General features: G+C 50.0%; 1 protein-coding gene across 9 annotated transcripts in view; it reads right to left on the bottom strand.

The window, feature by feature from the left end:
* Positions 1-27,294, bottom strand: part of CNTN1 (contactin 1) — a 384,862-nt gene that overhangs the window by 72,109 nt on the left and 285,459 nt on the right. For 4 of the 9 annotated variants that reach the window (XM_051850934.3, XM_051850935.3, XM_070049666.2 and 1 more), the window contains one exon: positions 24,860-24,980. In XM_051850934.3, the coding sequence (XP_051706894.1) occupies positions 24,860-24,980 (121 nt within the window). Of the gene's footprint in view, positions 1-4,600; positions 6,550-21,343; positions 22,257-22,695; positions 22,857-24,859; positions 24,981-27,294 lie in introns of those variants that run through there. The other 5 variants (XM_051850936.3, XM_070049667.2, XM_089304026.1 and 2 more) reach the window with 3 other exon arrangements.

The raw sequence follows: 27,294 nt of genomic DNA, 5'->3' as shown, positions 1-27,294 counted from the left end.
ACGCGGAGGGCTCCTTCACGGTACTAAAAATGAGCGAGGAAAATCAACGGAGCGATTTGCACAGGGAGAGAGTCCATGCATTTAGGCACCTTCTATAAGCATAAGGTGTGGCACTCGGAAAACGTCAAGCAGCACTGAAGACAAAGCTACCCTAGGTTAGTGTTTAATCACGAGAGTGACATCATTTCCCAACTACGCGCCTCTGAGGTTCTTGAGGCTTCGAAGCAATCGTATTTCACACAGGTCAGATGAAAACCACGTGATATTAGTACGTTTATTGTAACACGCTCACTGTTCAGAAAATGCTATGATTATATCTGTCAATTCTTTTCTCTGACATACATCGGGGCTGTATTGGGTTCCTAATAAATATTCAGAGTACATAAATGAACTTATCACACTTACTCTTCGGGCAGGGCTAATGGTCATCACCATGCCACCTGCTTTCTCCCACTTGCCTTAAAAGACTGCAACACCCAAAGGCCTGGGCTGAGAGGACAGACAGACAGAGCAGGGAGACAGCCTCAGACCCTGGCAGGGCATCCAGCAAACTGACATGGAGTAGATCTTTCCAACTGCAATTGCCTACACACGTCTCCCAGAAAATAACAGAAAAAAATCCAACCATTCCGAAGCACAGATTGAAACACACTTTGCTCTCAATTCTGTGCCCCGAGTTATCTTGGGCAGGTTTCCTAACTTTACCAGGCTGGCATGTCTCATCCGTAACACGGGAATATCCAGAGTGACTATGCTGGATCACTGTTAGGGTCAAATTCCCATCTTTAAAGAAGGCAGCGCTAGGCACGGTCCAGGGAGCTTTTAGGTGGGAACAGCAGTATCAGCCAAATTGCTGCTCCTGCTCCCCGCGCAGCTCAGCTGCTGGGTTGCAGTCATTATTCACAGTTGCACATTGTTGTCAGAGGTTCTTCATGTACCACTCGTCACCTAAAAAAGTGGGGACCTCTCAGAGTTACATGGGGTTTCTGGAAAACCTGATGCCGGGGTGGGGAGAACGAGGGGGCACACTGGAGAAGAATCAGAAGTGGCCAAAGCAGAGGTAAGAGCGTGGTGGCCTGGAGACCACGGAGGACGTCTCAGTTCAACCCGGGCCCAGGCCAGTGCCAACTCGCACAGGAAGGTTTCCAAACGGTGCCGGCACATCCTGCTTGCTTAGATTTTTCTTCAGAAAGGAGAGCAAAGTACAGTGGCACCAAAGGAAACAGCACAGCTACCTTCTCCCCAGCCCAAAGGCGGGCACTGAAAACTGCCCGCCCGTCTGGTTAAGGCAAAGCCACACGCGACTCAGAGACTGGAGCTCCTTTTCTGTTCCTTCTTGGGCTTTCGCTATTGCATAGTCTCAGCAAATCCTAACGGACAGAACTGACGCCAGCAAACACGTAATCAGGTGGGTTATTACACCTGACGATGTCGTCATCACTTGGCTAACATCGCTGGCCAGTTTCCATGGGCGTCCTGGGTCAGAGCGCTTGGCCTCCTAGAACAGTCTGCACCCCAAAGCAAAGTTATCACAGACTGAGCCTGCGGAATTCAAGCTGCTGCTACGCCACGTTATTTTAGTCTCTTGTTTCTTCCTTTCTTTTAATTATTAAAGATAGAGTAGGAAAAGAGAAAGGAACTGGAATATATTTGGTTAACCCCGGCAAAGTCTTGACATCAGTTCTGCTAATGCTAGTTCATTCCAGAACTGGAGAGAGGAAAAGGAAGCAGCAGGTAAAAGCGGCAGGGCAGACAGCGGCAGTCGCTGGAAGCGTGCTTCTCTTTCTCTTTCACGGGTTCACTTCTGCCTTCACATTTGTTTGCAGCACCTCCTGCCCCTGTGCTGCGGCCTCCGAGATGCGGCTTGTGGAGCTCCTCCGTCCTAGCCCACCGCAGAGCTGTTGAGTTCGTTTCCTGATGACACCCAACACTGACAGGCATCACCGAGCGACTGGATTTCTCCTTCACAACATCAACGGCACCGCCTTCAATGCAGACTTTTCTGTCTTTCCTTTTCCTATCCAAGCACACAGTCAGTGGCTGCCCTCTTTGACCTTTAGTACTTCAGGGAGAGGCTGGCATTGAGCGCTCACCGTCCACTTCTGTGTGCACCTGCCTCACTAGTCTATTCTCCAGCCCTCACTAGGTGGTCAATGGAGACGGCGCCATAAAATCTCTTAGGGATAAATAACAGCCTGAAAATCCTTGTTAGCGTCCTGCTTCTGTGTAGCGGATTCTGCAGAGCCGGCTGGAGGCGCCCACGGAGAATGGCAGTACTTTGTTCCTGCTGCTTTCTCCCCTGGTCAAGGGCCAGGATTGCACAGAACTGCCATTTGCTACAGAGTCTAATTTTTTAAAGATTGATCAACCTGTCTGTCTGTCTGTCTGTCTATCTATCTATCTATTTTAAAGGCAGAGTTACAGAGAGTGAGATTAGGGAGAGACCGGGATAGTGAGATCTTCCATGTGCTGGTTCATTCCACAGATAGTCACAGTGGCTGGAGGTGGGCCTGTCCAAAGTCAGGAGCCAGTAGCTTCTTCCAGGTCTCCCACGTGGGTGCAGGGCCAAAGAACTTGGGGTATCCTCCAGTGCTTTCTCAGTTGTATCAGCCAGGGACTGGAAGGGAAGTGGAGCAACCGGGACTTGAGCTATAGCCCATCTCGGATACCAGCACTGCAGGCAGGGGCATCACTGGCTACGCCACAGTGTCGGTCTCTGTGGAGTCTAATTTATCACATCCATGTTCTGTTTCCCTAATTTTCTGTGTTTTTTTTTTTTTTTTTTTTTTTTGACAGGCAGAGTGGATAGTGAGAGAGAGAGACAGAGAGAAAGGTCTTCCTTTTGCCGTTGGTTCACCCTCCAATGGCCGCCGCTGCAGCCGGCGCACCGCGCTGATCCGATGGCAGGAGCCAGGAGCCAGGTGCTTTTCCTGGTCTCCCATGGGGTGCAGGGCCCAAGCACCTGGGCCATCCTCCACTGCACTCCCTGGCCATAGCAGAGAGCTGGCCTGGAAGAGGGGCAACCGGGACAGAATCCGGCGCCCCGACCGGGACTAGAACCCGGTGTGCCGGCGCCGCAAGGTGGAGGATTAGCCTATTGAGCCACGGCGCCGGCCCTTTTCTGTGTTATCAATAGTGTTTTTTTTTTTTTGAGAAAGGGCAGATAACAGCCACATTTCAACATTTCCTAGAGAACACACACATTTTGGAGCTCAGTTAAGCCAAACCTGTATGTTTTGCAAAAGGGAGGTGAAGTCTACATAGGCTGTTGTCAGAATCAAACAGCAGGTCAGCGGCAGAGGGCAGAGTCAGGACAGGAGACAGGGGGTTTTTGCACAACAGGCCAGAAATGAGCAAACTCTGAACTGTAAATTCACTTTATGCAGCTCCAACGCAACCATCAGCAAAAGACCTCCAGAGATCACCTGAACACCAACAACGTCCCAGGACTACGCTCCTGGATTTGTGTGTGTTGTTCAACAGGTGTGCACTCACAACAGGAAATCCACATGACACAGAATTATGAGTGAGTAGACAGGGAGACATACTTGTTTACACTTTAATAAAAATGATCTTCCAGCAAGTACTGGTTACAGCTGAGGCATGGCCGAATCTTTCATATCTCTTACCAATAACCTTACCACCAAGCGCTATTATTTGCCTTGTCATATATATGAGAAAACACAGGGGCAGATGAAATAAAGTCATCATGGCCACTTAGATAGTAAATGGCAAAGCTAGCTGTTAAACCTGATGAATTTGTCAAGAGACCAACTTTTCAAGGACCTGCAAAACTCCACAGCTTGATGACAACGTTAAGGGCATCCTATGGAAGTGACAGCTTTTCACAGGTAGCCTTTATGTCAGGGAGAGTATGAATTCCCTGGGCTGGAGGGTACACTTTGGAGAAAATGACGGAAAGTACTACATTAGTCATAGCTGTCTAAATTCCTACATCCAGGTAAGCAAAGATAAACACATCATCATCTATAAAACCACAGTCGACATAACGTCAGTCATTCCTGATCACTAGAAAGGTTTCTGTTAATGTTTCTTGAATCTTACTAATGTCAGATACTGCGCTGTTTCTCTTTAGGCCTCGTCCACATGCAGTGAAAAAGAAAAGTGAGCAGAAACACAGCCCTTAACCGCTTCATTACTTCCCCTTCAGAAAGGCACGAACAAGAGGTGAGGCGTTTGCGGAGAGACGGCAGGAAAGGGTGTTTTCCAAATGACTGTTCCCACGTGAGAAGCTGAGCCTGTAATTCTCAATCCACAATCAGACTCCTCTGACAACTCAAGTGGAACAGAAGAGCAGACACAGGGCCCTGCGGGGGCAGACGGCACAAGGAGTGGCCGCATATGCACCGTGGGCACTACGTGAGCGGTGCTGTCCAACAGGCAGAAGGTCTCCTGTGCCCTCTGCCCCCAGACACTGGCATCCAAACAACTGGAGCTGCAGGTGCACCCCAGAGCTACTGGTCCTTCCAGGACTCACTCCACATAGCAACGCACTGAACAAGAACCCTGCTGACTGCAAAATGGTCTGAGGAGGAGGAAAGGGAGGAGAGACAGGCTCTGGTAAGAAATTGGAAGCAAATCACTGCATCAAATGTCCTGTTTATTTTTACCAAAATGGCAAACGAGAAGTCTGAAGATATGAAGGAAATTTTTTAAAATTACATAACAAATTATCCTCCCTTTAAAAATAAAATCCTCTTAAAATGAAAACTGTTGCGAGAGAAAGAGCATCGGTCGTATCAGGACAGGCGGCTCTTCTTCTTCAAGATCTGACAACCACAGTCCCCGTGTCACTGCTCGCCCCTGCTTGCCCCTGGATCAGGGATCAGTGAAGACCACGCTCTACTGTCAAGACATAAAGCACACACTGATGATGGGTGATCTTGTTGAAGCCAAAGGTTCACTACGACAAAGCTGGATGGAATCAACTCTGCTCTACCACGTAACGGGGCAGTTTAGCTTCCTGTAACCTCCGGCACAGACGGAAGGAAAACCGAGTGAGGCCGGAGGCAGGTCAGGGGCCTGCACCACTCTTGGACTTGACAGTGACATCGTCAAGTCCAAATTGGACGTCCTCCCTTTCTGGAACCAGTCACACTGGCCCTGTGCCCCTGCATCCAGTTTTCATTCTTTCTTTCACAAACCATAGTCCGATCTGGACTTGGAGGAATTGTTTCAGACACGGACTATGCGGGAGGAGGCCCATGGTGACAACTGCTACTCAAGTCCCTGGGGTGTGGTTTACAGACCGATGAAAACGCTTAGGCTGCGTTAAGTCTTACTAAAATGGCAAGTGTCTGGATCCCTGGTCTGATCTCCAAGGGAGTTCCTTCTGAGACAGTAAGTGAGCTAGAGAGCATAGAAGGTGGAAACAAGGAACCCACTGAGCCAGCCACGTAGGGTGACCAATCAATTATTTTTTAAATAAAGTTATAAAAATGACTTAAGAATCCCATCAACATGTCAGCATTTTCCTGACTGCTCTTCTGACCACAGAAGGCAGAGAGTTTGGCTGGGGGGACGCAGTGACAAGCTGGCTCAATATCTCTGACCTGACCAGAAACTTAAGAACAAAATGACTTCTTGTGAAGAAACAAGAATTGTAAGCATTTTTTTGGACTCCTGGGGGAGAGGGAAAGCAATGCCAGTGAAACGTGAGCAGTCTCACCAAGAATTCTACGTGCGTCAGTTTTAATCCCCTGCTCTGCCCAAGTCCTTGCAATAAAAAGCTCACTCTCTGCCCCAGACGAAAGCATCCAACAGGGCTGAGGACAGGAAAGTCAGGAAAACATCCTATCTGGGCACGGGCTGAGGGCGTAGCCATCTCCCCTTCCATCTTGTCCTGAGATGACGCGCTCCTCCACACGCTGTCCGGCGCTCACTTCCTCATCCCAGGAGGCACTCCACAGATCCTACGCAGCCACGGGCCGTCTTCCGTTGTGTGCGGCAGCTCCTCATCTTTCCCTGCCAAACAGCACGCGTGGTTCCTGAAGTCCACTGCGCCACAGCCCTCTCCGCACAACCTAACGGAGACGACTCAGCAGCGAATCCCAGTGGCGCTGCTCGTGACCTGCTCGGATAAATCAGACAGTGCACGCGCTGGCGATACTCCTGTATCACAACTCATTCACTCCTGCCAGGTGCTGATCCAACTGCCGACACACAGAATTTCAAAGCACAACAGTACACGAAATCGCAACACTTTCGGGTGGCCAGGGAGAGGCTGGGTTAATTCGCTAGGCATTTCTCAGGTGTTAGTGAGGCTGAATGGTTGTAGGAAACAGCTTACTGCTCAAAGCACCCTAGAGCTTTAAGAAGGGGGAGACATTCTCTAAGAGGCAGGGTGCGGGAGGGAACCGCAGCAGCTCTATGATGGAGTTAATCAGTCAGTGCTGGGGGGTACGTTAAACAGGTCAAAAAGGCCTTCACAAATGGTGGGTGTCAGTGGTCACCAGGCTGGAGGCAGGCTCGCGCAGACGGGGAGAAAGGGGTCCAGCATGCTTTTCTCTCCATCTTTTCTGCTTCTACCTGCAAGAGGAAAGACCAGCACTGAAGGGGCTGCAGATGCCCTGTTACGGCCGCCTCTCCACAGCCCTGCAGAGCGTGGTTGGGACAATGGACCAAGGCGCCTGTCTCCCCCAGGCACTGGGCACGGGCTGCGGACACCCTGTTATGGTCGGCTTGTCACAGCCCTGCAGAGCGTGGTTGGGACAATGGACCAAGGCACCTGTGTCCTCCAGGCACTGGGCATGGGCTGTGGACACCCTGTTATGGCCGGCTCGCCACAGCCCCTGCAGAGCGTGGTTGGGACAGTGGACCAAGGCGCCTGCCTCCCCCAGGCACTGGGCACGGGAGCACAGGAGAGAAAGCTGCCGGGACGAGCTCGGGTCCAGCTGAATCTCTGCCCGGGAAACAGCGACTGCCTTTCCTAAGGACCGGAGTTGTCACCCGAGTCCTTGCTCAGAATCCACACACACACATACACACACACACAGGGCACACTCAACTCACAATCCCACACTCACACCCGCCCAGTCACACACACACTCACAGTCACCCACACTGACAGGGACACACTCCAACTCACAGGCACACACACGCACACCAGCCCAGTCTCTCACACACACGCACAGTCACACACACTGACAGGGACACACTCCAACTCACAGGCACACACACGCACACCAGCTCAGTCTCACACACACACTCACAGTCACCCACACTGACAGGGACACACTCCAACTCACAGGCACACACACGCACACCAGCCCAGTCTCTCACACACACGCACAGTCACACACACTGACAGGGACACACTCCAACTCACAGGCACACACACGCACACCAGCCCAGTCTCTCACACACACGCACAGTCACACACACTGACAGGGACACACTCCAACTCACAGGCACACACACTCACACCAGCCCAGTCTCTCACACACACACTCACAGTCACCCACACTGACAGGGACATACCACACCAACTCACAGGCACACACACGCACACCAGCCCAGTCTCTCACACACACACTCACAGTCACCCACACTGACAGGGACATACCACACCAACTCACAGGCACACACACGCACACCAGCCCAGTCTCTCACACACACACTCACAGTCACCCACACTGACAGGGACATACCACACCAACTCACAGGCACCCACACTGACAGGGACATACCACACCAACTCACAGGCACACACACTCACAAACTCAGTCTTACACATTCACAGTCACACACACACACAGGTACACATTCACAACTCGGAATCCCACACTCACACCAGCTCAATCTCACACACACACTCACAGTCACCCACACTGACAGGGATACACTCCAACTCACAGGCATACATATTCACAAACTCAGTCTTAGACACACTGTCAGGGACACACTCCAACAACTCACAATCACACACTCACAAACTCAGTTTCATACACAGTCATGCACACTGACAGGTACACACTCCAGCAACTCACAGTCATATATACACACACACTGATGAACTCACAGTCACACACATACAGGTACACATACCAACTCAGTCACACACAGTCACACACACAAACTCAGTGTCACACACACTCACACCAACTCACAATCACATACACACATACAGTCATACACATACACACACTCATATAGTCTTACACACACTCAGGTATACCCTCACACCAAGTCACAGTCACACATACATATATACGTACACACATACACAAACTCACAGTCATAAATACACAGCCTCACATGCACAGGTAAATAAACCAACTCACACTCACACACACTCAGGTATGCACTCCAATCAACTCAGTCACACACACTCACAAACTCAGTCTCACACAGATATACACATTAACTACAGTCACACACATACACGCTCACACAAACTCACTGTCTCACACACATGCAGATAAACACCCACACACAGTCACACACACAGGTACACAGTCACACACATACACATACATGTACAAACACTGTCACACAAGTCCTACAAACTTTCAAGCTTCAATCCACTGTAACACAAGTCAACCTAGTAAACATAACGCCATAGCCTCAGACTTCTAAGAAAAACCTCCTGAGGATAGATTTAAGCACTCACTGCGAGAAGTTCATCAGTGGTTGGGGCTGGATGTCATGGAGGCCTGCATCTTGAGTTGTATTTTATCTATTTCTTATGTCCACATATGCAATGATAGCAGAGGAGGACATTAAGGGCAATATTTACGCATGTTGCCATGGATAACACGTCAGCTGTAATTACTTGTATCTTTGGTTGTAAATATGGGGTCTGAGGCTTGCAGCCACCGAGGAGCGCAAGGCCACGGGCGACGACGTGGGGAGGGCACATTTCTCAGCCACATCTCCCTGAAGCCAAGGCCACAGCCCTTCCATGATACTACTGACAACTGCATGCGGACACTCACATGGCTACAGAGAGTCATGCGGTTAACATGTGGTCATCCACCTCTTAACCACACACACACACACACTAAGGGCATTTGGTCATTAGAAGGAGGCCGCAGCCGGCACCACGGCTCACTAGGCTAATCCTCCGCCTAGCAGCGCCGGCACACAGGGTTCAAGTTCCGGTCAGGGCGCCAGATTCTGTCCCGGTGGCCCCTCTTCCAGGCCAGCTCTCTGCTGTGGCCAGGGAGTGCAGTGGAGGATGGCCCAAGTGCTTGGGCCCTGCACCCCATGGGAGACCAGGAGAAGCACCTGGCTCCTGCCATCGGATCGGCGCACTGCGCTGGCCCGCAGCACGGCGGCCATTGGAGGGTGAACCAACGGCAAAGGAAGACCTTTCTTTCTCTCTCTCTCTCTCTCATTGTCCACTCTGCCTGTCAAAAATAAAATAAAATAAAATAAATAAATAAATAAATAAATAAATAAATAAATAAATAAAAATAAAAAGAAGGAGGCCGCCCGAGAGCCATGGCTGTCTGCTGGTGACAGCCACTTAAGGAGCAGAAGCAGCGTCCAGGAAAACACTTTTGCGTGGTGCCTGCAGCAAGTTTGGTCCTGGCAAATACCGGTAAAGGCCACAGACCTCACCGGAAGCTTGAAGCATGGGGAATCAAGTCCTTCCCAAGAGAACGGAAATGGCTACTTTAAAACGAGTTTCAGAGCTTTACCCTGTGCAGTGAGATCTTGCCTGTTGGTTACTTGAGCTCTCAGGTGCAGACACAGGGCGGGGGCGGTGGGTCGGGGCAGACCGCAGGAGGCTCCCCAAACTCCCCCAGGGCCGGCTGTTTCCAGAGTCAGTCACAGCAGAAAGGAACCCAGCCTGGGCCTCTCGCTGTTTCAGGGGCTGCAGGGAGGCAGGCTCTGTCTTGAGAGACTCAGCTGCCGTGCCTGACTGTGTTCCTTGGCGCTACGGAGTGACCAGCGGGCACAGGGACACGCCCGGGAGGGACGCGGTCCCAGCAGAGAACCCAGACGGCGGTGCGTCGTTTCTTCTTGGATTCCACGTCATCTGTGCACCTGCTGGCACACTTCTGCAGCCCAGAGCATTTGTGATGAAGCGCTGGCGCCACAGGAGAGCCCTGAGGCATGTACACGAAGCCTCACAGACGCTCTCGCCCCTTCCCACGTCCACGCTCGGCCAGCGGTGGGCATGAGACCTTGAGAGAGCGTCTTACTTTCGAGAAAAAGGTCTGGGATTTACACGAGCATCCGCGATCACTTACGAGAGCACGGGGAGGCAAACGCCGTGAGGGAAGAGGGCTGTGGTGGAGAAGGGCTGGGCACTGGGGCCAGCTGTGCTCAACGCTCCTCTCTGTGGCTCCCTGACCCGACCTGGGCTTGCAAGGCCAAGGCTTTTTCCCAGCTTCCTTCACCGGTATTTGCTCAGACGCCACAAACAGCTGTCACCTCATCACGCCCAGGAACGCAGGTGAGGTGGGCCGGTGGCCGGGGCCAGCAGTGGTGGGCAGCCAGCCTGCAACAGGTACCCCAGGACAGAACCGCACCTCCCTGGAACTGGGGATGGCCGACTCCACAATGACGTGGGTGAGCTTGGATGGGATCTTAGATCATACACATTTACTGGTTACTATCTCAGTCACAAAGCTAAGGTGTCTAACGGGAAGTGAAAAGGAGAGAGAAAACAGGAATGGAATTCTGACTTTGAATCATCGAACATTTTACCCTCCTCACTCACTACCTTGGAATTAACAGACTCTAAACATTTCGGGGGGGCGGCAGTCCCATGAACTTGAAAACTCGAACCACGGTAGCAGCAGCGACGCAGATGCACAGTATGAATGATACGTCTGATGTTCGTCTTCGCGGAGGTTGGACTCTAAGCAGGGAAAAGCCAGTTCACGTGGATGAACTGGCTGCCCACGCTCTGGCTTGATAACGGGAGAGTTGAAGATTTTGTTTTTCTTTCAACATTCCCTCTGTCTGTGCAATGGGACTATCAGTTCCAGCACGACCCTCTCAGACACTGGCAGAATGACACGGTGAGACCACAGGAAAGCCCAGTGGATGTACACATAAGAAGCTAACGCACTGAAACAATTTAACTGTATCAACTACAAGAAGCTGGAGAACACACGTTAGAATTTCAATGATCTACTTTTAGGAAAGACGGCACATTACAAAATCACGTTTTAAAGCACACTATAAATTTATTTACTGCTTTTGCTACTGGAATTGTAACTGTATAAAGCCAGCAAGTTGAAAAAAAACCCATCTCATAACACTCTTGTCTTCCCTGTACTACCAGGCCAGCTCTGAATAGATGCTGGGGCAAAGCAAAGCTGTCCACTGTGTAATAGTGACTTTCTACAAGATAAACTTTTTTTTTTAATCCAAAAGGAAAAAAGGCCTGCATTTTAATATTTCCGCAATGATTTTTTCATTTCATGTATCTGAATTAATATTTAGAAAATATTTTTTACAGTTAAAAAAAATTCACTTACACAAAGAGAGCAAAAGCAAGACAGTGAGAGCGGAAGGGAGACCTTCCATCTGCTAGTTCGCTCGTCAAATGCCTGCAGCAGCCAGGGCTGGTGCAGGCCGACACCAGGAGCCAGGAGCTGCATCCTGTTCTCCCACACTGCCTCCCCAGGTGCGACAGCAGGGAGCTGGATCAGAGGCAGAGCAGCCAGGAGTTGAGCTGGTGCTGATACGGGATGCCCCTGTTGAAAGGGGCCGCTTAACTGGTTCAGCTACAGTGTTTTCAGCCATGCAACGCTGTTCCATCTGAGCTTACGTTGCCCGGATTCCAACAACACCCCTCCCCTCAGTAGCTCAGTGAACTGTGGCAAACAAACCTGGCCTTCTTGGACTCAACCTCCCACTTTATAACTGGGGACTAGTGATTGTACTTGTCTTTTAAAGCCGCATCTGATAATGACTTTAGTAAATGTAATATTCTTAGATAATAAATGCATGAGACGTGATACGTGATATGTATTTCAATATCAAGGCACTTCAAAATACTTAAGGAAAATCAAATTGAAAGGTAAGGTTATGATGGTTCACGTACTTGATCCCCTCACCCAAATCAGAGACCCAAATGGAGTTCCAGGCTCTAAGCCTGGGCCTGGCCCAGCCCTGGCTGCTGCGCCCATGTGAGGCGTGAACCAGCAGATGGAAGCTCGCTCTCTCTCGCTTTCTCTCTCTCTCTACCTTCCAATCAGTTAATTAAGTAATTACTTAAAACAACAAGACATTCAGAGCCAGGACTACCCAGGGAAGAAGAGGACAGAAGGATCCCCCAAGGAAGCCTCCCCACTGTGCTGCAGAGGCGGAAGGGAGCAAACGCTCACAGCAGCGGGGGGCGGTGTCTCCTAGCAGCTCCTAACCCCACACTGCGGTATCATCAACTCTGGCATCCGGGAAATGAAGCATCAACCAAGGCACTGTCAAGGCCCAGCCGACTGCTTCCAGGGCTTGGCTAGGTCTGAAGGAATCCCAGACGTGGAGATACACCGGAGAACGTCCTGGAGTTTATGTCCATGGACAGTGAACCCACACAGGGAAACACAACTGAAAGTCATGGGCATTCTTTTTTTTTTTTTTAAGATTTATCTTTATTTGAAAGGCAGAATGACACGCAGAGAAAAACAGAGTGAGAGAGCGAGTTCTTCCATTTGCTGGTTCACTCCCAAAGTGGCTGCAATGGCTGGAGCTGGGCTAATCCGAAGCCAGGAGCCAGGAGCTTCTTCTGGGTTTCCCACGTGGGCACAGAGGCCCAAGCACTTGGGCCATCCTCTGCTGCACTCCTAGGTGCTTTCGCAGGGAGCTGGATCAGAAGTGGAGCAGCCAGGACTCCATCCGGCACCCATATGAGATGCCAGAGCTGTAGATGATGGCTTTACCTGCTACGCCACAGCGTCAGCCCCAGTGACATTCTATAAACTTCATGAGATGCGAGAGCTGTTATTTCTACTAGAGTTGTTTTTTTTTTTTCTCTTTTGCAAATTCCGTGTATGTTATAACCAGACAGGCATCTCAGCTCAGGATTCCAGCTGTGGTATGCACCACGTGGCAGGTACCGGCCCTTCAGGGTTCTCCTGTGACCTGCATGTGTGGACGGTCAGGGGAGGGGGGCCTCACTTCTGGGCAGGCCCTGCTCTTTGCATCTGTGTCCCAGGCCGCAGGGTGGTGCCCAGCGCCACGTCTTCAGCCAGTGCGGACAGCGAGGGCCATTTTCCTGTCTCCAGCCTGCAGGCTGCCGAGTCGGAGCCTTTAGTCTGTCTCTGCGGCAGTGTTCCCTTGGCCGGAGCCAGCGGAAAGCAGAGGAAACTATCCAAGGATCTGAGGGAAGTATGTGTTTTTTTGCCCCAAATACTTGAAAACCCACCTCAACTCTCGGCTTTGATTGGACTCCGATGGTCTGGATCAGATATTTCTGCCTGCATATGTTTGTCTCTTTTCTGGGTCTCTCACCACATGAGTGTGAGTGTGTGTGTGCATGTGTGCGTGTGTGTGTCTGACTACATGTGCATTTATATGAAGCCTTTTTCATCTTTTCTTCCTAATTTCATGGTGATTAAATGGATTAATTTAAAACTCCTGTTGAATTCACTTCTGCCTGGGAGACCTCATGAGTAATTTCTAATATAGATCCATACTTGCTTATTTAATACAGGAAGGAAGTCTTGAATACAGTGTGACTATTTACGCCTGATGCTACAGAAATCTAAATTCTGATTTAGAATCAAGAGGTCCACATGCCTTTTTTTTTTTGACATGCAGAGTGGACAGAGAGAGAGAGAGAGAGAGAGAGAAAGGTCTTCCTTTGCCGTTGGTTCACCCTCCAATGGCTGCTGCGGCCAGCGCACTGCGGCCGGCGCATTGTGCTGATCCGATGGCAAGAGTCAGGTGCTTATCCTGGTCTCCCATGGGGTGCAGGGCCCAAACACTTGGGCCATCCTCCACTGCACTCCCGGGCCACAGCAGAGAGCTGGATTGGAAGAGGGGCAACCAGGACAGAATCTGGCGCCCCGACCGGGACTAGAACCCGGTGTGCCGGCGCCACAAGGCGGAGGATTAGCCTGTTGAGCCACGGCGCCAGCCATCGTCAAGTTTTTTGTTTTGCTTCTGGTTTTGTTTTTTGAAATCTGACTTAGGAAACACTGTTTACTGCAGTACTGACCACACAAGCAGAGGGCCTGGGAAAGTGTAGTCCTGATTGCATGCCTGATTTTGGCAATTCTAGTGGCCAACACGTTTGTCCACTTGGGTGTCGACAAAGCATTCCTAGTAGCCACCAGCACTGCCAAGACCACTCTAATTCACGGAAATGTCAGGCAAAGTGGTAAACCTTGTACAAGTTAGAGCCCACTTTCTTGCTTTCGTAGCCTAATTCTATGGTCCATTTTTGAACGCTGCCCCAAAGCAACTCCTGCAGGAGGGTTTAGATTGGGTGAGCTGCACATGTGTGTGTACATGAGCTGCACGTGTGTGTACATGAGCTGTGCGTGTGTGTACATGAGCTGCATGTGTGTGTACACGAGCTGTACGTGTGTGTACATGAGCTGTCCACATGTGTGTGTACACATGCTGCACGTGTGTTTTTACACGAGCTGTACGTGTGTGTGTACATGAGCTGCACGTGTGTGTGTACAGGAGCTGTCTGTGTACATGAGCTGCACGTGTGTGTGTACATGAGCTGCACGTGTGTGTACATGAGCTGTCTGTGTGTGTACACGAGCTGCACGTGTATGTACATGAGCTGCACGTGTGTGTGTACATGAGCTGCACGTGTGTGTACATGAGCTGTCTGTGTGTGTACACGAGCTGCACGTGTGTGTACATGAGCTGCACGTGTGTGTGTACATGAGCTGTCTGTGTGTGTACATGAGCTGCACGTGTGTGTGTACATGAGCTGTCTGTGTGTGTACATGAGCTGCATGTGTGTGTACACGTGCTGGCTGCCGAGTCCGTCCTGAAAAGGCTTTCCCTGCAGGGCTCAGCTCCGAGCTGCAGGACTGACACGCGCTCCGGCAGACGCCACTCACACAGGGCGCTGCACGGTGCTGGGTTCCCCGGGAAGCAGCCTGAGACCAAGCCCACTGCAGGAGCAGTGAAACCCACAGCACACCTGCCAGAGAACAGGGAACTGCTGCCGACTCCCTCAGCGTGGAGCTGACACTGGGAGCCGGAAACTGTCTGAAGCATAGGCGCTTGCTCCTTTATTCAAAAACTAAGACAAAACAGTTTTGAACCCCACCGGTCTTTTAAATAGTGAGCAACTCATAGTGGCTTGTCTGCTGAATGCCTTTGGCTACAGATGTTACCCCTCCGTGTTAAGGGTTGATTCAGAACTTACTTCTCTCACCGACACAGTATGATTTCCAGGTGATGTCAACAAATTGGTCACCTCAGGAAAAAATAAACCGTTCACCAAAATCTGGTCTAAACAAGTTAAAAGTCCTAATAGCAAGAAAGGCATTTCAACCTCCTGCAAAGCTCTGGCTGGGGGGTTGCTTTTTGTTTCGGTTTTGTTAGTTTTCGGTGGAACTGTTACAGGCATCTGTTGTGTGGTGCTCTGATGGGGTGGGCATCTGGTCTAGCAGCTAAGACTACGGGCTTTGAAGTTGTTAAACTAAGAGTCTTACTCGGCATGAGCTGGTGCTTAATTTCACCGGCGTTAAAATGGGATAAGGGGAATAGCGTGGAGTTAACCTTGTCCCTTCCTGGGCTCCCTCCCAGCCCCTGCACAGCCTCCAGCTAACACCATCACCACTTTTCACTGGGCTCCGGATTCACTTGCACTGGGTTTGCGCTGCAGACACTAAAGGGCATCACTGAAACCTTTTTCAAAATTAATTCATCCCCAAAACACATAAACAAAACCACAGGACCCACAACCTGTCTTCCATGCACTCCCCGGTTGATGGCTTGCTTCATCGTCACCATCTTGGGGGTAGGAATTTGGTCAAAACAGAGATTGGCCAAGCAAAGCCACCCTTAAGCATTTGTTCGCCTCAGAATGCTGCAAATTCTACGCTCCCCATAATGACATTCTTCAAATACATGCTCGATACTCCTTTAGAGTAAGGCCTGAGACAACAGCAGGGGGAAGAGGCGGGGGCAGAGCTCATGTTCCTCTCTGCTCCCCACTCATCTGCCAGCTCTGAGGGCTCCCCTCCTGAGACAGGAGTGCACGGGCCACCACCTGCTCAAACAGTACCAGGTGCGCCTCCTCCTCATCACATCACACGTGCCCCAAGAAAACGTGCCCGTAGGAACACAGCCTTTTGTTTTCCCAGTGTATTCAAAGTCCTGTGATGCTTTAAATGTTTTGAGCTAACTGTAGATTTGCCTGCAACCATGAAAACTAGTACAGACAGACTGTGCATAGCTTTCACCCACCACCTATCATAGTAACATTTTGCACACCTACAGTTCAACATCACAACCAGAAGCGGACTTTGATATAGTCCACCGACATCACCCAGAGTCCACCAGCTTCACCTGCATTTGTGTGTCTGTGTGTATGCATTTGGTTCTCAACTGTGGGGAGCAACTCGGACTATACTGTTACTGGAATTAAGACTTATTCTATGCATCTGCTCTCCCACAATATGGCGCTGGGAGAGAAGAAAACAGCTTCTACACAGCTGCCTCCAGTTCAGCCAATAAACTGTAGGACCTGCTCCTGATTGGAGGAGAGCGGCGTGCTCGGCGTGTGGGCAGCCGAGTTGGGATTGGTGGAGGAGGACTATATAGGAAGAGAGAGACGGCATGGTGGCGTGGGTTGGTTGGAGAGTGCGTTGGAGAGTTCGCGGGGAAGTTCGTTACTTCGTTCTTTCTCATTTCTCCCTACTCATTCTTGCTTTGGGAGTTTGCTGTTTACTTATTCTTACTTTACTATAGAAAGGACTTGTAAAAAAAGGGGAACAACAAGCGCCTGGTCTGGTGCGGCTCCTCCGCGTGCGGAGGAGCAGCTAATGGTGCCGTGACTCGGATATGAAGCCTAGGCAGGGTTTAGTGTCGTTCCTCCACGAAGAGGGGGAGCGACATAATGGTGCCGTGACTCGGACATGAAGCCTAGGCAGGGTTTAGTGTCGTTCCTCCACGAAGACGGGGAGCGACATAATGGTGCCGTGACTCGGATAGGAAACCTAGGAGGGAAGAAACGGGAAGAAATGGGAAAATACCGGAGAGAGAGACTAGCAAACAGCCTAGGGAAAAGCCGGACGATAAAGGTGCCGGAAGAAGCTATTGAAAGCCTAGGCATAGACTCGGATACGGACTACGGGGGGAAGCTGGGAGAAATCTCTAAGGTCGAAAGCGAAAGTGAAAGCTAGAACAAACAGACTCGGATACGGACTGTGGGGAGAAGCCAGGAGAAATGAGGGAGGAATATTGTTGGAAGAAAACTTAGGGAAACATACCGGGTAGAGAAAAATATGTTAGGGAGGATGTAGCCGCGGGGGCAGGCCGAGGCGGAAACGCAAGCCAGCTTGGGATTCGTCAAGTCAGCCCGGGGAGCAAAAGGCGAAAATCTAAAACTAGAGGCGGAGACGTATGAGCTAGGTTGGAATCCGTCAGATTAGCCTGAGGAGCAAAGGACGGGAAGCCAGACCGAAAGGCGCAGACGCGTGAGCTAGGTTGAATTCGCCAGGTTAGCCCGGGGAACTTAGATTGAATACTAGTGGCGGAGACGTGAGCTGGGGCTGTGTGACTCATGGAGGCTGCCGTGCGCAGAGAGAGCGTGCAGGGCACAAGTAGATAGGGAACGCTGGGCTAGTGAGAGACCGCGGAGTGTGCGCGCGAAGCCGCGCAGATGAGAGAGGCGCGGGCTGAAGCGGCTCAGCCGGGAAGCCGCCGAGAAGCAGCCTCAGGGTGGGCGCCGGGAAGCCGCAGGGATAAGAGAAACAGAAGTTTAGAAGTAAAATGAGAGAAATAGGAATGTTGGCAGACAGAAGTAAAATGGGAGAAATAGGAATGCCCAGAGATAGAGAAATAGAGAAATAGAAAGGCCTCCCCACAATACTGCAATGAGAAGGCTTGGATTCGGTCTGCCTGATTAGTGAGGCGATGAGCACCTGCGGGCGGCTAGCAGCTTATGCGCCGCAGGTCACCGAAGACAGGCACGTTATCAACACCAATAAGTCACCCCACAACATGGCAATGAGAAAGCTTGGATTCGGTCTGCCTGATTAGGGCGATAAGCACCAGCAGGCAGCTCGACCAGAGTATGAGCTGCAGGTCACCGAAGATAGGCACGAATCAACACCAATAGGCCTCCCCACAATATGGCAATGAGAAGGCTTGGATTCGGTCTGCCTGATTAGTAAGGCGGTAAGCACCAGCAGGCAGCTCGACCAGAGTATGAGCCGCAGGTCACCGAAGACAGGCACGCATCAGCACCTAAAAACCTCCTCACAACATGGCGAAGAGAGGACCCGGATTCGGTTTGCCTGATTGATAGGACTTGTAAGAACCTGTGGCAACTCTAGCAAGCAGAGCAGAGTGTGTGCCGCGGGACACCGAAGACAGGCGTGTATCAACGCCAAAAAAATAAAAAGAAAGGGGGATCTGTGGGGAGCAACTCGGACTATACTGTTACTGGAATTAAGACTTATTCTATGCATCTGCTCTCCCACAATATGGCGCTGGGAGAGAAGAAAACAGCTTCTACACAGCTGCCTCCAGTTCAGCCAATAAACTGTAGGACCTGCTCCTGATTGGAGGAGAGCGGCGTGCTCGGCGTGTGGGCAGCCGAGTTGGGATTGGCGGAGGAGGACTATATAGGAGGAGAGAGACGGCATGGTGGCGTGGGTTGGTTGGAGAGTGCATTGGAGAGTTCGCGGGGAAGTTTGTTACTTCGTTCTTTCTCATTTCTCTACTCATTCTTGCTTTGGGAGTTTGCTGTTTACTTATTCTTACTTTACTATAGAAAGGACTTGTAAAAAAAGGGGAACAACAAGCGCCCGGTCCGGTGCGGCTCCTCCGCGTGCGGAGGAGCAGCATCAACAATTCTTAGGTTCAGCACATGCAGGGACTTAAGGGACCAGGCCCTCAGCTGAGAAACACAGCAGTTCATCACAAGGGTGTCCCACGCTTCCCTTTCACAGCCACAGCCTCTCCCTTCTCCTCCTCCTCTCTAAAGCCTGACAACCACCCATCCCCCCTGCAGCCCTACAACCCCGTTCTTGTAGACTGCTGTATCCATCGGCCCAATTCCCCTCAGGTACCCCAGGTTAAGACGTGCATCAACAGACAGACGGCTCCCCTTCATCGCAGAACGGTCTTCCATCTCAGGGACGCACCAGCCATCTCACAAATCACCTGTGCAGAGCATCCGGGTTGCTTCCTGTGTGGGCAGTTCTAAATAAAGACATGACACGTGTGCACAACCATTTGTGGACAAACGCCCAAGAGCGCAAGTCCTGGGCTGTAGGGTGAGCACAAGTCAGTTTGCTAGGAAACCGTCAGAGTGTCTCTCAGAGGGGCTACCAAAGTTTACAAGTTCACCAGCAACAGGTGAGCGACTTGGCTTCTCTGCATCAGCTCTCTTCTTTTACAGTTAGAGCTCTGGGGTGCCTGTCATGGTATCTCGGTTTACACGTGTGCCGCCCTACGGCCAGTGACACCAGGCGCCTTCGCTGATGTGCCATCTGTATACGCTTTCCAGGGAAACGTCACACTGGATTATTTTTTAATTGTTGGGTTCTGAGAACTCTCTGTATCCTCCACATACACATCGTTTGTCAGATAAATGGTTTGGAATCCTTGTCCCCCGGCTTGTAGCTTATCTTTCTAAAACCAAGCTTTTAAATGTTGACAAGGGCCCGTTTATCATATTTTCTATTTTTGCATTGTGCTTTTGAGGTCAAGTCTAAGGACTCTTCAACTATTCCCGTGTTTGAAGACTTTCACCCACACTGTTTCCTAGCTTCCTAAAAGTTTCATGGTTTTACATTTTATATTTAAGTCCATAATGTGTTTTGAGTCATTTTGTGTAAAGTTTGAAGTTTAGGTGAAACTTCAGGATGGGGTTCATTTTTTTAAAAATCATTTTTTCCTATTTTGCCTAAGAATGCCCCAAGTGTTGCAAGGTGAGTTTCCCGCCATCAAAGTGATTTTGCTTGCTAATCAGAGAATCAGTTGAGTGTATTTGCGTTGGCCAATGCCTGTGGGTGGTGCTGATGCAGAGTTCACCGGGAACATCTTTAATCTGGTTTTGCTAAACCCATCACAGGGCTAGTGACTCAGGAAGAGCCAGGAGGGGCCTGGTTCTGTGTGTTTACATGAACCCTTCTGGCAGATCTGACGCACAGCCATGTCTAGGAACACCCAGAGCTTACACGGAGAGTTTGCATGTATGTTTGCTGAGAGGCTGTTGGCGAGGAAGTGCAGGGCGGCAGGTGACTTTGGGACTCTATTCCATTAAATTAAAATGTGTATGAAGCAACTAGCAGGCTGGACCCAGGACAGCTCACCTCACCAGGCTCTGAACTTGGGCCACAGCCCGCTCTGCCTCTGGCGCATGCTCTGGTCTGCACGCCTGGGTCTCCCGAGTGTTAGGAGGGGCCCTGGGGGTGCTGAGATCCCAGGGTTCTGTCGGCAGCACCCTTAACAAGAGTCCAGTGGCCGAGTGGCCAAGTGGCCCCTTCTGCTACTTGGGGACAGTGAAGTCTCAGGACCAGGACGTGAGCCCTCACCAGCCTCCAACCCTCTGGCTCCGTGAACTTGGGATACTCAGCAGCCAGACCTCTGAGAAACACACAGCCGGTGCCCGGGAGTTACAGCGGCCCGGACGGACCGGGGAGCTCAGGCTCACCCACACGTGCTCACTGCTTCCCTACCCCGAGTACTGCGATCTCCGCGTGCTGACCTGGGGCTGTTCTCTCCTTTCATGACACTTACTCGTGAGCTCCTTTTCAAAAGCCAGGACCTCGTGTGGGAGAAGCTCTCTCTGTTGGTCTGAACCTAACTTCATTTTCTCGGTATAAACTTCACACTTCTCAGCTGGCGGCGGGAAGATCGCATTCAGTGTAACACAGACACCATCCCGCGGTTGTTACAGTTATCCACTGCTGCACAACTCGACCCCTCCAAACCACGGTCAGCACCACCCTGGCCCACAGTTTCAGTGGAAGAAAGACTAACCACAAACAGGAACAAAAGCCTAAGCCTGAATCACACTTCTTTTCTCCCATTCAAATTTCCTTCATCAAGCGTCTCCCACATACCCACACCTAGCCACCCACAATCACAAATGCACACACGTGCGCACACACACACAGACTAGCTGTGGAGAGCAGCTACAGCTTTTACTAAGTATTCATTTCCTTAAAGGCAACACAGGCTAGAAGAAATCCACATCTTAATTCTGTGTGAATATTTCTATTTTTGTTTAATCTTCTTCTGGGGCATAAAATGCAATATGCTATCTTTGTTATCAAAATTTTTCTTAGTGTTGTCCCATCTATTCTGTTCACTGTCCTTGTCACGGCATTAATTTTAAACATCTACAGTTCAGGCCATTGATATATGAACATGAGTAAGGATTAATGTATCTCAAATCTGCAAAGCTCTTACACATAGCTAATGTGGTGCACTGCCTTACAGATATATATATATATATATATAGAGAGAGATATACACAGAGATATAGATAACGTTTTTCTCCTATACAATCCTCTCTATGAAAAAGTTTAACTTATAAATTATACGCAGTAAAAGATGTACCAAAACTAATCATTAAATGGAACACGTTATAAAACACTGTAATAAAATTTCATGCTTTGAGGCCCTTTTGCAGAACAATGAGGGTTACATGAAAGCCAGCACTGAGATTCCAAGACAGCTGATCTGATCCTCCAGATGGCTACTAAGTGGTAACAAACGGGCAGGCAGCGCACACCACAGGCAGACACACAGGAGAAAGGGACGATTCGCGTCGCCAGGGCGATGGAGTGACTCGGCACAAAGTCCCATCACGCTGACTCAGCCCACGACACAAGCTAAAGTTGATGGGCTCTGTGTGTCTGGAATCTTCCATGTAATGATTTCACTGCTAACCACAGGTGACTGGAGCCACAGAAAGCAGAACCCTAGAGAGGGGGCTACTGCGACGAGGTTAGCATGTTTTGGGAAACACGCAGGTTCTTGAAGAGTCAATCTTTCAGAAGCAACTTGCAGCCCAAGTGTGCAGGTTCATCTCACCACAAGGAATGTTTTAGCTTTTTAAAAAATGCTTCTACATGAGATAAATAATCACCCCTTGACTTTCTTTCCAGATTCTTGATCTAGATTGGGAGTAAAAAAAGATTAGGCTTCTTAATTCATTTTGGGCTGTTGTTGGTGCAAGGAATCTGATGACAATCCGAAATCTTTTTCCCAGGAAAATGCTCATGTCCCCAGAATTCTATACGCAGCTTCAGGAGGGCCCTGGAAGGTTGGAGTCTGTCTACGACTCTGGGCTGTGAGTTGCAGACAGATGCAGGAGGGTCCCACGTGGATAAGCACGCTGATGATGCTATTACTTCACGCGAGGTATGCCTTACCTACTCCTCCTCATTCTTAGAAGGCATAAAGCAAGCGCTTTCATTTATGTATCCTCGGACTCCAACCGCTACAGCATCTGAGCAAGTCCACCTTTTACATCTCTTCAACACAAGCTCTGTCGCGATACTGTCTATTTTCATTGTAATTTTATCTTAGTACAAAATTAATACTTTTCTCCTAGAGAAGCAAGGTTTGCAGAGTGATGACGAAGCGGGCAATGCTTTTCACTTTCTTCTGCAGCCTTACTGACGCCCTGCTGCTGTTCAGGGACGTGCGTTCTGTCTACTGCGTGCACCTGCCAGGTTCCACTGCCTTCAGGCATTTTCCTGGGATCCAAAGTACTGAGAGACAAAAAGACTTTATTTCTACATAATGGGGGGTACAGCTGCTTGTTATTAGCTTTGCCTGTATAAAAACTACGTACTGGGCTGATTATTAACTAGGTAATTACATGTGACGATATCACTGCTGGTCTGGCACTCAAATGTAGAATTTCCCTCTTTCCCCTGCATATCTCAAAACATCTGCAGATGTTATGATAACAACTTCACCACAATGTCATCATATGGAGACACCCATTCTCTAGCATGTAGCACAGCCACTACCATAATATTAATGCTAATTCATTTTAATGTGCAGGTAATTTCAATTCAATCTACATTCAATCTCTTGGTGGAAATGGCCTAACAGCTATCAGTCTGAGCAGAAAGAACAGTGAACTCGCCCTTCCCCAGGTAACTCCTGAAAACAACTGATGCCCCAAGTTTAAAAAATACTCTAAATGGAAATACTGAACCTGAAAGAACTTTTTTTGATACAGGGTTTTGCAGCCTCAGGGTTTTACTTTTAATTTTCAGTAAGTGGGTTGTGGAATGAATATCTGAGTTCATCTGGTTAAAGAAACTTCAGCCAGACTTTGCTGTATTGGAGAACAGGTTCACCTGGAGTAGAAATCTCTCAAGCACCGCCCCCCGCTGCTCCAGTGGGCAATACAGGTGTAGTCACTGACCCAGACCTGGGATGGGCCATGTGACAGGTACACTCCAGACACCATTTACTTACTAATCAGTGACAGCACAATGTGTAATAATGGCCAATAAAATGGCAGGTGAAATGTGGAACAGAACCTTCTCCGTGATTTTGAGATAAACAGCTGGGAAGCTATGCAAAGGGACAAAGGGACTCTTAGACCCCTGTACATGAGTGATACGCAGTCCAACTGAATTACAACTCGGCAGAGATAACCCGACTGCCATAAAGCCCATCAAAGAAGGCAGCCACTGCTGTGACGGGCCAGAAGCCGGGAACTCACATGTGGAGCACCAGAGAAGGATTCATGGGTTTGTGCTCTGTGAGCCATGTCTCAAAGGCTGGGTCAGATCCGAGCCACAGTGTGGACAGCACCCGACGGAGCACTGTGAAGCTAGGTGTACAGCACCAGGGTACTTTTTTGGATAAGTGGGACAGTAGGAACTGCTGCAGGGGTGGGGACTGCCCAGCCAGTGGGCCAAATGAGGCCTGGGAAACACTGGGTGGGCCTGGCCCCGCCAACACAACCATGGATGAGACTCAAATTCAGGAAGTCTGCAGCAGGCTGATGTTTACGTTGATAATTTTGTACGGCCCATGAATGATGTCAGAAATATCCAAACAGCCCTTGGCAGAAACAGGGCTCCCCACCCCTGCCAGATTGGTGAGACTTTACCGATGAATGGCTGAGGTCAACATGATAACCTCTGGGGCTGCTATGAGACAGGGGATGGCCTTCAGTCTGCGGGTCACGAGTGAAGGGCTCATCACTGATTTAAACAAACCGTGGCCTGTTCCAAGCAGCCACGCCCAACAGCAAAGGGGCTGCACTGCCCATGAACGTCACATCCGATTCTCAAGCCCTTTACAGAGCACAGACACCAACAGCAACGTGACACGTGTACGGATTAGCTTCACATCTAGGACAACAGTCGTCAACACAGAGCACTTAAGGTGACAGCAAACACCAACAGTGTATTTCCCTCCGAAAAACAAAGGGAAAGAGCACCAGCCTCCACACGCTGGGAAAGAACTCGCAGGAAGCGGGGACGTCCGGTAAGCACCACGTGTCACAGCACAGGCATCTAGTAGGGGGCAGGTGGCGTAACTTTCTAGGAGGCGCAGAGTTAGTGAAACAAAACCGGTGCTGTTCACTGCTCGTCTGGAATAAACCCTTCCTAGGACTGGGTGGACAGCTTACGTCGCATCCTTAAACACGGGGCATGTACTCTGAATGTGTAAGATTTGAACACGCAGGTAGTCCAGAACATTCCCGCACTATCTGTGGTTTTGCTAACAACGTGGATGCTCTCACCTCGCACAACAAGGTCCGCGGAGGCCGAGGAATTGTCCACGATGGTCTGGGCCGTGCATGTATACCTTCCCGCGTGTTTCAGCTGTGCGTTCCGGATGAGCAGCTCCCCGTTGTTATCCAGCTGTCAGCAAAAACAGCAGACATGTGGTGAGTCTGTGTGTGCACCAAACACAGGGCATGTAGGGTGCACGCAGCCTCGCGAAGTAAGCAGGAATGTGTTCTAGGTGTGCCAACTGCGCGTCCTGTTCTAGGTGTGCCAACTGCGCGTCCTTGCTCAGGTTCCCTACGCACTCAGCTTCACTTTCTCAGCTGAAACACTGTCTGGACGAATTGCTTACGGGCCATTTCAGGTTCAGTGCCTCGAATAGTCTGTGTTGACACGAGCAGAGGGCTACACGGAGAGACAATCAAGGGGGGAGACCATTTCCTTGATATCTTTTCAAGGAGAATGCTAAGCTCTAACATTCTCAGGGCTAATGTCAATGTGGATAAACGGAGGCTACTCAGCTGGGGAGAATTATTAATTTGGTTTTGCAAAGCTGAGTTCATAGCCTAATTTCGATGTGGGCCATAATTCACTTTGCAAACATACTGAAGGTTTGCAAAACATAGCCAAGTGGGCCGGCGCTGTGGCTCACTAGGCTAATCCTCCGCCTTGCGGCGCTGGCACACCAGATTCTAGTCCCGGTCGGGGCACCGGATTCTGTCCCGGTTGCCCCTCTTCCAGGCCAGCTCTCTGCTGTGGCCAGGGAGTGCAGTGGAGGATGGCCCAGGTGCTTGGGCCCTGCATCCCATGGGAGACCAGGTTAAGTACCTGGCTCCTGCCATCGGATCAGCGTGGTGCGCCAGCCGTGGCGGCCATTGGAGGGTGAACCAACGGCAAAGGAAGCCCAGTGGACAATTCTACTCACAGGGATTTTGTTGACAAACTATGAGCTTCCTGAGCTCAGAGGATTTTTTTTTTCAATGCTCTATTTCTAGTACTTGTATAGACACAGATTTAATACAATACATATTTTTTGAGGGAGGCTTTGGGAAGTTTTGCCGTGTGTGAAGATACCATCTTGACATAATTTCCAAACACAGATAATACTTACTCCATGCCTCCTGTGCTTGAAAGTGCATACTGTCTCACTCAATCCTCTTCTAAAACAGGCTTTCCAGACAGTTCCTGATGTACCCCTTTTACTAGCAATGAAAGTGAAACTTAAGAGCAGCCAGGGAAGCTAGTCCAGGTCACTCAGGTGTAACACCTTAATGCCCATGCTCATCTTCTTAGGAAAAACACACTGACGTTCTATTCCAGTCATAGCTGTCATGACTCACAGATTAGGCTGATATTCATTTAATTGACCAGAGTCCAGTGGATGTGAAATGTGAGGCCTGCAAACGTCTGAAATTTCAGTTCTGGAAGACTCCATGTGAGTGGGTCTGTGTTCAGCCTAGGCCCCCTTAGCACCCCTCCCTACTCGGCAAACCCCGCTGGGCAACACTTGGAGTTTGCTGTTCTTGCTTGAACAGTCAATCATAACGTGCGCACACTGTTCAGGGGCCTGCAGCAGAACTACTAAGACCTCTGGATAAAGAACCAGCTGCTCGATGGCCAGACCCTGTCCTTTGATCTCAGGTCAGATCATTCCATTTCAGCCAAGGTCATCCCGTCTCTCGATGTCTACACTGGCTAAAGGCTGAAGCACTTCCCAGATTTCTGCAAAGTCCTGGGGTGAGGGAGCCCTTTTCCTTACTTCCTCTTGGTTATTGCTATCATTATTATTATTATTATTATTATTATTATTTTGGCATACCAAGGAACTCCAGACCAGAAGCAATCCTTTCACACACGTTTTCTCCTAATTGAATCTGTTCTCTTTGTATTAATGTATAAAATAATAATAATGTATAATAATAATGTATAATATTACATTAACATGAAAAAATAAAGTTAACAAAGGTGTCTTCTAAAGCCCAATAACACAAATTACTGCCTGGGAAAGCGGGCCTGCTGACGAATCAAAGGTGGTGGGGCGGGTGGTGTCCCAGGAAGGAGGCAAATCCCACGAGCAGCCTCACACGCCACGCTTCCCTCTGGCAACCCCTGCCGGGCGCATTTCTGCCGTGGGTTTCTCAGTGACCCGCGTGTCTCCCAGGCCCCGACCCTGGGCTGGCTCCCAGCCCTCCCATCTCTGATTCTCTCTTCCCTTCTCCTCATGTTCATCTACTTAATCCCTAGACAGTTTCTGGGAGTCCTAGGGCATCCGTTCCCAAACCTCACTTCCTGTTTTTACTTTCTCCTTGTCTTCACCCCTTTCTTTTCAATCAATCGGACTTGCAGCCCACCTCTGCAAGTCACCACACCTGATTCCGAGCAGCAGCTGCCCCCCTGCCCCCCTGCCCCCGGCTGCATCTGTCCAGCCAGCTGGGACTGCAGCACTATG

The sequence above is a fragment of the Oryctolagus cuniculus genome, chromosome 9 (assembly GCF_051225735.1).
Source record: "Oryctolagus cuniculus isolate XC-2025 breed Fujian yellow rabbit chromosome 9, ASM5122573v1, whole genome shotgun sequence".
In the NCBI taxonomy this organism is placed as follows: Eukaryota; Metazoa; Chordata; class Mammalia; order Lagomorpha; family Leporidae; genus Oryctolagus; species Oryctolagus cuniculus.
Note: the sequence above shows the minus strand (reverse complement) of the source record. Positions and strands in the feature narration are given on the sequence as shown.